Consider the following 11,421-nt stretch of genomic DNA (forward strand, 5'->3'; position numbering starts at 1 on the left):
GGGGGGGGGGAGAAATAAATCAGCCTAATGAATAAGTCTAGTACAGAAAATTTAGCCTTGAATAGATTTTCAAAATTCAAAGTTTGGAAACTCAAACACTCTCATATTTAGTAGTGGTAAAGCACCTTAATTACACATGACATTACCAACCTTAATAGAAAGCTGACAAAAAAAACATGTACATAAACAATAAGAGATACATACTTTGCTTATAAAATGCATATATTTTATTCAAACATACTGTAGTTTTGGGTTTTATCTGTTGGAAAAATGGTACATGATAATTTAATCTGATTCATTATGAACTCTGTTGATATTTTACAGGAAGCGTAATATCTTCCCTTCCATATACAAAGGAAAAAAAAAATGACCCTAATGTCATTTAATTAAGTGCTGGAATTAGCATAGAATTACCAATCAGGACTCCTACTCCCATCAAGTCACTTAAGAGACAGAAAAGGTGTTAAGACACCTGATTCTGGATTTGGAAATCTTTGAGCTATATATTCATAAATCCTGCCCTGTTACCCTTCACTCTGTACAATAAGAGCAAATTCCCTGAAGGGAAATGATTTAGACTAGACAACAGGAATTATTTTAATTATATATATATATGAGAGATATAATTAGCCTGCAATATACCAAGAAAAGTTAAAGCTTCTTGAGTTGCAGGCACTGCAGACTGAAATTTATTAAAACCTCTGCATTTCAGTAGACAGTGTGCAAGATCAATGACATAAGTGTTTACTATAAATACCATTAATAACTGCATTACTATGCATGTTATCAGCCCCAAATTCACACACATGAACATGTCTTATATTCAAAGACCATTCAACATCAGGAATCTCATTTACAGTCTCCCTCGAAATGAATATGCGCTTGTGGAAATGCCAGTGCATGGAATCCTACCACAGAGAACAGAACTGTATGCAGTGAAGACAGAAATGCTCCTCTCAGAAGAGCATTTCACAACCTTCTGTTGTGCTAACCTCATACTCCTTACTGCAGTGAAAGCTCTGAATGCACAAACTGCACATGGACTTTAGTGAATGCTCGGGAGAAAATGTTGCCCAGAGAGGCAGGATCTTAATGCTTGTGGCAACATGATCAATCTTTTAATTTGCTACAGCCAGAACGGAAACTGAGTCCAAGCAAAAGGTCAGAACAAGCATTTTATATTCTCTGTTAAAGGAGGGGAGGAAAAAAATGTCTTTGAGGAGTAAAGTAAGTAGCTAATGAGACACAGCACTGACAGCTGGAATTTAATAAGTATCCACTTCACAAGCAAAATTGCTCTTAGTAATTAAATACAGGTATCATACAAAGCTTCTGCTTAGAGCTAGACTTCAAAATCTTCCTGTCAGTAGGACTGGAGAGGTTTTACATACCAGGTAACACAAGGGTGAATTTGCCTGGGAGGCTAGTCCTAAATGAAGAGGGTTAATTGCATAAAATTCACAGTCATGTCAGTGGTAAATAATTCCAAAGGGACTTGTTCAGATAGTAGTCTGGCATTACTGAAAAACAGACTGCAAGTAAAAAGACCTGTTATAAAGTCCACCAAAACCTGAGACACATAAAAAGTTTAATAGTCATTGCAGGACTAAAACGCAAACAAGATCTTTTTAGAGGGATCCAAAATTCTTTATGCTCCAGGTCTGTAGAGCCATAAAACTCTACCTGAGAAAATTTTAAACAATCTTCTAATTAATCACAGGATTTTATAGCCTCTCACAAGCTGTAAGTAAAACATTAACAAGGTAGGAGGAAGTACTCTTTGTACTAAGCATGATTCCTAATCCTGCTGACACATCCCACTAGCTGAACCAGGCTAGAATTTAACATCAAACTGAGATTATAAGGGATAATAGCACACAGAGATGGTATTTCATTTATGGGACTGCATTCCCATAAATGAAGGTATAAGTTTCTAAATTACTGGGAGCATCTGAGAGAGCAGAGTCTAATCAATCACTTTGTATAATTTGTGACACCACCATCAAAATATGACTACAAAACATATTTGTAACATAATAAAACTTTTATCCCTAAGGAGACATCTTGATCCTCACTTCATTAGCAGTCAAAGAGAACACTGTTGGTATCACAAAAAGAAAGCAGTTTAAGTATCTGAATGCTTGAGTGTTTTTACCAGCAACAGCCAATATATTTGCATTTACTCAGGTATGTATTAACACAATCACACAGCTCTACTTATTTTAGTGTAAAAGAACACTGACTCTGCAATACATGTTTTAACCTACCTCAGAGTACGTAGATACATTCTTCGCCTTTTTTCCCTTTTGATTCCCAGATTCTCTGATCTGCAAGGAAATAAAGCATTCTATTGTGAGAAGATTTTAAATTTACACAAGCTCTTTTACCCGTTATTCCCTTTTGCGAACACTACACACTCCAAAAGAGTGAGGAATCATCTTATGGTACCCTTGTAACTTACAGAGGAAGCTTTTGTGATCAGCACCTTGAAGAAAAGTCTGTAAGAAACCCTCACTATTTACAGGGAGCAGACCAGCTTACACAGTAAACTTTTCTTTTTCCATTTTTAACTTCTATGAATTAGTGTAACTTTTAAAACTTCCACAGAGTAATTCAACTGAGTATGACATCTATAGTTACCATAGGCCAAAGAAGTTAGTATCTAAAAGATATAAGATTTGGTTTGTTACTAAAAGTTCCTTTCTTGGAATACCTGTCTGAAAATGTCTTCACGCTTTACCACGCTGAAGAGCTTCCGCTGTGGCACCTGCACGGCAAGAGACAGGGCCTTGGTGTGGATTTCATCCTCAATTTTGGTCCCAATAACAAAAGCGATGCTAGGCTTCCAGTCATCCTATTTTCCAAAATAAGACATTTAAGGTATTAATACTCAAGCAAACAAAAGTGCTTCTCTGCAGTTTCAAGGAGTAATCCTGTAGAGATGATTACTCCCTTTAAGACATATTAAACATCACTGTATTAATCGCACTGAAATAAACCGTATACAACCCGAAGCACATGCTACCTCGTCCCAATTCTTTCTGCCATCAGGTGGCAGCATCATGCTATGGAAAACACAAACGCCTACCAACAACCCCTTTAAACCTCCTCGCAGTCAAACGCTGCATTAGCAGCGCACAAAGTAACTTTTAAATGTCATTTGCAGATTTGACAGCAATATATGCAAACAAGAAGTGAATTTTGAATGTATGTATTATTGTCATTGAATACATGTAGTATTGTGATAATTTGCTGTAGGAAAAAAACAACCGAATTTCAGCTCCCTCATCCCAAGAATTAGATAATGGTCAGATTCCATTTTCTGAAAATTCTTGCATTATTTGTATATATTTTTATATTTTATGAGAGTATATTTATGCATACCATGGTTCTTACACAGTTTCACTAAGTATTCTGAACTAAGAAAAAACATTTATCAATGGCAAGTTACATTTCACTACAAACTGACAAATGAAAAACACTAGCGGTTTTCAAACATTTGCAGTAAAATACACATATTTTTATGAAAAAATGTCTGATTTCAGCATTAAAGAAATGTAGAACAAGAGAAGCCTGGAACACATTATTTAGTGATATACATCCATAAAAGTTTCAAAATTATGTAATTTATGCAACTTTTACTGGTTACACTTCCTTCCCATCTCTTTGGATTTAACCTACTGGAATCCCTTTCACAAAGTGAGTGGCTCTCCAGCACATCTGCATCTCACTCCAGAGTATTCTCTATCAGCATCAGTGGCATCTGAACCATAACCACTGCCAATGGTTGTGCTGTACACTCTTTAGGATAACCACCAAATTTATTTTTTTTTTTCATTGCACACCTGCATGTGTAAAATGCAAGGACATCAATAAAACTGTATAGAAGTAAAAAAGGAAAGAGCTTCTGAGACACTGTCATGCTGATCAGGACCAGGCTAAGCAGTGTCACATAGCAGTCCAGTGTGCATCACAGCAAGGAAAGATTTTAAGGACAAATTTAAGAGAGGGTGGTAACTTTAGGATTTTGGTGAAAATATTTTCATATGTGTATATTATATATAATTATATATACACATATAATTTATATATATATATATATATATATATATATTATATATAAAGTCCTTGTGGAAGAGGAACAAAAACAGTGAGGGACAGGACTGCTCCAAAAAAAAAGTTAGATATAAATGGTAAAAGAAGCAGCTTCTTTTTCCATTATACTGTACCCTTCTTCATTTGTTTCTTCTCTTAGATGAAAAAAAGCCTATCTAAATATATGCAATTTGAGTAACTAATGACTTAGAATAGGAGAAAGCAACAGTTGACCTAAGTTTTAAACTAATAAATGCTTGCAGGGAGGGAAACAATTTGTCATACTATTACGGTAACAAAGCATAACCTCACATGAATACAGCATGACATGATTATACATACATGCCTAATTTTTTTAACCACAGAATATTCATGAAACAAAAAAGATGGAAGATCACCTAGGTCACTAAGCGTAGTCTTCTGAAACTGCAAGTAGCTACAGAACAGACACCTAATCCAAAAGAGTCTCTACAGTTCCACATACCATAAACTTCCTTGATGTTTTATAGCAGCACAAAAGAAACCTTAAGTTTTTTAAATTACAAAATGCAGGAGAGTGTAAGCATGTCACTGATGCTCTAGGAGTATGCAAACACGATGGAATTTATGAAAGGAGTGTCCAGCCGACCTGCGGCAGCAGGCACTGCTCAATGGAGAAGCAGCAGCAGCAGTGGTCTGTGTGGAGACTGCCTCAAGTACATTGAATTTATTTTTCCCCTTTCTAGTTGGGGGGAAGACAGGGGACAATACTTTCTCCTGCCTAAAGTTGTCAAGGTATCTACCAGTGCCCAGCAATATGAAAGAGCTAGGTATTCCAATACTGTCGCCAAAATACGTGCACAGGAGTTGCAGTTAATCTGAGTTCGTTAAAGTTATCACCATTCTTTGAACAGAGAGCATTTAGATGTCCATACCTGTATGCAAATGCATCATTTTCTAGGCTTTCAGAATTGAGATCGAAACGCCTTCATGTGACAGTATTGTGGGTGTCTCCAGGGCTCACCAGCAGAGATGGAGCCTTTAGAACACATACAACATGAGCTAACGGAGCAATTTATATCACTACTCTGTCCGCTTCAGTGAGAAGCACCAAAAGAGGAACGAGGCCTAGGAAGTCCGACAGACAGATGCTGACACCACCAGAGCAGCAGGACTCAGGAATGTCAGGTTCTACTGCAGATGCTAGGGGAAGCATAGTCCAGCAGCACAATAGAGCCTGCTCCCACAACTTCCTGCAGTTCTTCAGATACACAAAGAAATCTCCATCAGAGTATCCTAAAACTTCTGCCTACTCCTTCTTCAGCTCCTCCTTAAAACATGCCAGTATCTTGGTACCCACAAATTAAACCTGCTTAGTGCTGATTAACCTCATCCTTCAATGATGTCTGTGAAACCTGCCTTCCATATAGTCCTGTTTCTTCTTGTCACAACTGTCCCTAACTCATTTCTCCTTCCATTTTCACTCTGTTCTTCATCTGAGTTTCACCACTTCTAATGCTTCTCACATCTGTTACTTGCTCCCCTAGCTCTTGTCCTCAGTCTCCTTGTCCAGCTAGTCCCTAGTTTCATTATCTGATCCCATTCCAGTCTTCTCCATCCTCAGACTCCTTCTCCAAACTCTTAACTCTCTCATCCCTTCAATACCTTCCAGGCACTTTCAGAGTTATGTTTGAGCAATAAGACTCTCCTTCATGATACTTATGCATTCCTTGGAAAGACACTAGAAGCAACAAAGAATTTTCCTGATTTCCACTGTGGTGCCCACCTTCACAGCAGCCTGTAACAAAGTACCAAAGTAAAAAAATTCGATTTATCCAAACACAAACATTCTCAGAAAAATGTATGCCCTTGACATCAGTGTGCCACATCCCTCCCCTTTCCTAAATTCTCTGCTTCAAAGAAACAAGCTGCTAAAGCTTTTTCACAATAGCTATGAGAATATTTATAGCACAGGCAAAACACAGGCTAATATATCAAAAACAGAATACATGGAATGAGCCTCTACAAGATAACTGGTATAGAAAATTATAGCCCAACCTAACTTAATTCTACAGAAGTATATGCAACTAGATACAAGGTGTTTTGCGTAAAAATTCAAACAGTATTAAAGATAGCCCATATCTCCCTAGCTGCAAAATGAAGAAAAATGTATACCTTTTCTAAAAAAGATGCAATACCTGGGAACTGGAGCTAGATAAATAACAGAAAGAGCCACATGCACTTCAACAGGGAATAATGATCCAGAACTCCCAGGGTCATTAATAGCATGTCATCCATTTCTAGATTGACCAGTTTTGAAGCCCTGGAAGATCATTTTTCAGAAAAGCTGAACATTGAGAACAGCAACTGAAGTAATAAGGACAGTGAATGTGCAGTGTTAGTATATAGTTTAAGGTGTTTAATTGACTATGCTGTTTTCTGACCTTAAAAAAATCTATTATTTTTGTAATATTGCCCTTATATTATCAATATTGTAACACTATCCTTAATGTTCAAGGCACTGAAAGGATAGAGAAGAAACAGACCCTACTTCTACAGCTCACCACCTAAAATCACAACATAAAAATGAGAAGGAAAAGCAGTAAAATGTATATGGTTACTTTAAAAATATTTTCTCCCTCAATATACAACTGCTCCTCTACTTAGTTTAATTCTTTCAAATGTTATTGTAGAAGTGAGACCTGAGAAAGGATCTGAAAGAGGATAGATTAGTGACCCTAAGGCTACCTCAAATGAGGTTCCCAGCTTAAAGAACAGGATAGAGAAAACCATAAAAATAACTACTGGAAAAGCATGGAAACAGTTTAGGGAAGCTGTCATTGAGAGTATAACACAAGCGCTACATACTGTGAACAAAGACCAAAATGCAGGGAGCAGACAGCCCACAGGATCAACAATGCTGATTCAAACATAAATGAAAAAAAAACAACCTGAAGCTGGAAATGTAGCATTGGTAACTGAATGAATACTCCTTAAACAATCTGAAACAAGTACCAATTAAGTGGACACCAGACCGCTCTCACTGGAAAACATCGAGTGACAATCGTCACAAATGACACTCTCCCCGGTTTTAACACTCTTGCCCATGAGAAAAGCTGAAATGCACCAGTCTCTCTTAGAAATAACCATCTATGTGGGAAGCTTGTATGTCCCATGGGTGAAGAGGCGCCAGTCCATCCACCTAACTCTGAAAGCTCCCTGTAAGCAGCTAGCAGTTTTCCAAAATCCTTGTTTTCACAAAACACAGAAGGTATCTCATCTTCTGATTTTGTTCTCAAGACTCCATTGCATCCCTCTGTAATGTGATTTTTCCAACCATTAAAAACCAGTACATGCAGACTATATATTTTATTTGTCACAGTAGTATTGGAATAACATAGGTATATTTAAAAAATATCTAACTTCAATTCACATTGAAGAAAAAGCAGATGTAGCTCACAAAATTTTGTTTCCTTTTTAAACACACCTCATTTTTTCTGATTCATTTCCTAGATGCAAAAGGGGAGCTATTTTAGAGAATACATTTGAACAAGTCAGGTATATTGTTTGTGGGGTTTTTTTTCAGTACCAGTTTCTAGATCTCCTTGGCCAGGAAAAGCACCAAGCAGGCATCTCACACACACACCCCGCCCCATTTCCAGGCAATCTCAGTAACTGTCATTTTGCATCATCACTTATTCTTGTGGTATTTAATGGTTGGGGGTTTTTTTGTGGGGTTTTTTTTTTGTTTTGTTTTTTGTTTTTTTGTTTTTTTTTGTTTAATCTCCTGATTAAATTTAAGTAATGCCTCAGAAATAATGAGATTTATTAGTGATTTATGAACACTTAGAGTGGTATTACCTCTAGCACTCTTTGCTTTTAACGATGAGGAAGCTTGTAAATCAGTAAATACAGCTGCATTACTGGGAAAGGTTGGTTGCTCATCAGCAATTTTGTAGCCCTGACATAGTGACTGTGTAGGGCATCACTGCTAAGAAATCTGCAAGTCCACTTTCATTATCTGCTGATTAACATACACCCATATTACTAATGGATTCTGATTTTAAGAGCCTGAGCTTTTGCTGTATAATATGAGCAGATTAGAGTATCAAAGCTCGACTGAATGTTAATTCCTCTCCGAGGAAGAAGAAATGTGAATAGTAATCAAGACTGGAGCCATCCTATTCAGAACAATTTAAGTGTCGTAAGGTTTAATTTCAGTTCAACTTTCAGGCCCTGAAATTCCAGTAAAATGAGAGAAACCATAAAGACGGGAAGTCGGAGCAGAACAGGGCTTCCAGTTGCTATGCTTAGTTATACTATCTAATAAGAACATGTAATAGATAACAGTTATTTCAATTAAGGGCTTCATTTGCCCAGAATTCACCTTCCACTTCGCAAATAGTGCCCTTTAACTACTTAAAGCATGCAAAGTTTAAAACCAAGAATCTTAATTTATATTCTGCAATTTAATTCTGTGGTGAACCCAATGAAAATATCTTCATAAAACATCTGAAGGCAAATACAACTTGCAGCTCCATGTTCTTCTGTATAGCACATCAGAAACAAAAACGATGTATATAAACTATAATGTGGAGCTCTGCAAAATCCATATTTCCTCTGTACATGTTTTTAAGTTGTCTGTTTGCCAGTTTTCACAGTGTGTTTAGTAAAAGCAATTATTTAGTTAGTAAATACCATTTAAATCATATTTCAGTTAGCATACCCATCCATAAAATCTTAACACCACTGGAAAAATGACTCCTTTTCATAGATCAGACTAATAAAATATTATAAGTCATAAACACACATTAAAATGTGAAATTTCATTGCTCAGTCTATCTGGTACAATTTAAAACCAGTTCTAGTAAATTCCCTTTGACTCCACTAAAGGGAAAGAATATTCTCTAAATTGATAAAAGTGAAAAATTTTAAAATTCTTTATATATGGATTACAAGGAGGGAAATTTATTTAATTGATAGGAGTTCCTGTCATATCCCAAATAATTTCAGATTGATGTGGTATATCACATACAATATTGAGGAGTAAGAAATAATTTTGTGCAGTGTGTGGTGACACCTACAATTAAACTTGCTCAAGATTCTTTTTTACAAGCTGCTTTCAGTTCCTGACCTTTATATATTTGACTCTAAATCTTGTACGTTACAAGATTACTGGGGAGGTGGTGGGGGCAGTGTGGTTAAACTACCTGCAGAATGAGATTTAATTTTTAAAAATCATGTTTATCCTTTAATAAAAAACCCTATGTGATTAAGTAATTAAGATATTAAATCCCCTCTGTGTTCAAGAGGAAGGAACTAAATTTGGCAGCACAGACATACTTGAGTCAAAGATGTGCTTTTACAGAGCACATTTATTTACATTAAGTGTACCCACATTTGGCCAGACTTGATGAATCTTGATTCACACATGCTCAAAGAGATTTGCTGGCATTTGACAGTTTTGCACCGAGTATGCTCCTGCCCATGATTATAAGAACTGAATAAGAATCTTCCTGCAATATGAAATTTCAGCAGCTGCCCAGCATCACAGAAGCCTGAGTTCAAGCTGATCACAGCAGCGAGACAGTTTTTCCCATGTTCCTAAGGCTGTCTGCTAACAGCGAGACACAGAAAGTAGAATTAGTTTAACAGGAACAGAAAACAGTTGGACAATACCAGAATGAAGGAACCAAGGAATCTTAATTCAGCCCCCGTGAGTATAGGCATTATGTTAATCTTTAATTAGATGATCACATATTTTTTTTCCCACAGAATTCTTGCCCCATTCAGTGAACATATTCAACATTTCCTTCCATCTGCCTCAATGTGTGGTCCTGAACAATCCGAATTCTGGCATTTCCTAAAATTTGAGCACTTTATTTCCTACCTTTTAAAATACTTCAATATAATGGTTTGCATTTAACAAATGTAATAAATTACATGTGGAAGCAGCAGAGTAAACAAAGCACTTCGTTCAGTGAATTCACTGGACAATATCCACAACCACAATAAACTCCACCATAAAAAAATAAATAAATCACTAATTGGCACCTTGCTAGCAAGCACAGGAGAAAGGTCAGGAACTGAGTATGTGATGGAGATTGAACCTCCACCCCCTTCTCATGCTTCAGGAAGGTTCTCCTAGAGTCAGGGTGAAATTCGCAAGTAAGAAAGGGCTCAAGTGCCTTTGAACTCTACTAAGAATCTATGTTCCAGGGAAAAATGGGAAACAGCAGCCTTAGCTGAGCAGCTTACTTCAAAAAGTGATTTTGTTTGGCTAAACTTGTACTATATGGTTACTACCAAATACAAGTAAAAGCAAGTATTTAAGAGATTTTTTGGACATCTGTGGTATTTTCAGGAAAACTGTTTAGCTAGTTTCAAAGCCTCCTCCTGAATTCAAGAGTCTTCATACTTAACCAGAACAGCTGGCATGTTATTAAAAACCAAACCCTCAGCAACAACAACAAAAAACACGTTCGTGTTTTTTAACGGGGCACAACAAGAACCCACCAAACAAGGAAGCCACGGAAGTAATTTGTCTCACTTGCAGAAACAGCGCTAGATAAACACACACTAGATAAATATTATTGTTTGCTAAACTACTACCCTATTTTGAAAGCAAATTCTCTCTTGCAAGTCAAGATTTATTAGAATTACATTGCTTACATAGAACCTGGAAACCTAAATATGCCTTTAGATCCTCACATGCTGTAGAAGAAAAAAAATTTAAAAGTGCCTTTTAGCTGCACACACTCAAGCAGGAAAATTACAGCCTCACATTTTCAACGCTACAGTTAATGCTGTGTCAGCACCTCCATCAAACCTCGTTGTTCAGCAGTTTATAAAAGTTCACTCCGAGCCGAAATTTGGCACCCAGAGCCCCAGAAAGAAAAGGGCCGAGCAGAAAAAGCAAAAAACCTGCTGGGCCCGCGGCTCAGTGGTGGTGGTGGAGGGGGGTGGGGGCAGCTCCACCGCCCCTCGAGACTATTCACAGCCCTCCGCGGGACGGCCCTGGGGAGCCCGCGGAGCCCCCGGCAGTGACACTGCGACAACCAGGCCAGAGGGGCGGTGAGGGCCGCTCCGGCATGGTGTCGCGTGTCGTTCCCCCGTACCCACCCCAACATTCAGGCGGCCCCGAGCAGCCCCTGCCCTGCCCCTCGGCTGCCTTCACCTCCTCAAGGGGGGCGGACACCAGCGCGGCCTCCCAGTTCTTAACCGCGGCCCCCGCCGAGGCGACCCCGCCGGTCTTGGGTCGCTTCGGGCCCATGGCGGTGCGGGATGGCGGGCAAGGCCCCACGCGTCGCCGTGGCAACCGGCTTCCCCGCGGGGTGACGCCTTCCG

The 11,421-nt window shown here is 38.2% G+C and overlaps 1 protein-coding gene across 1 annotated transcript in view; it reads right to left on the reverse strand.

Moving 5' to 3' along the window:
- SPAG17 (sperm associated antigen 17) overlaps positions 1 to 11,368 on the reverse strand; it is a 128,455-nt gene extending 117,087 nt beyond the window's left edge. Inside the window, exons 1-3 of the mRNA XM_026844081.1 lie at positions 11,252 to 11,368; positions 2,714 to 2,854; positions 2,268 to 2,327 (exon numbers count right to left, since the gene is read on the reverse strand). Of these exons, the coding sequence (XP_026699882.1) occupies positions 2,268 to 2,327; positions 2,714 to 2,854; positions 11,252 to 11,347 (297 nt within the window). The 5' untranslated portion in view covers positions 11,348 to 11,368. The remainder of the gene's footprint in view (positions 1 to 2,267; positions 2,328 to 2,713; positions 2,855 to 11,251) is intronic.
- Between the last annotated feature and the right edge of the window lie 53 nt (positions 11,369 to 11,421).

This window comes from Athene cunicularia, assembly GCF_003259725.1.
Source record: "Athene cunicularia isolate RWA chromosome 1 unlocalized genomic scaffold, athCun1 chr1_part1, whole genome shotgun sequence".
Classification (NCBI taxonomy): Eukaryota; Metazoa; Chordata; class Aves; order Strigiformes; family Strigidae; genus Athene; species Athene cunicularia.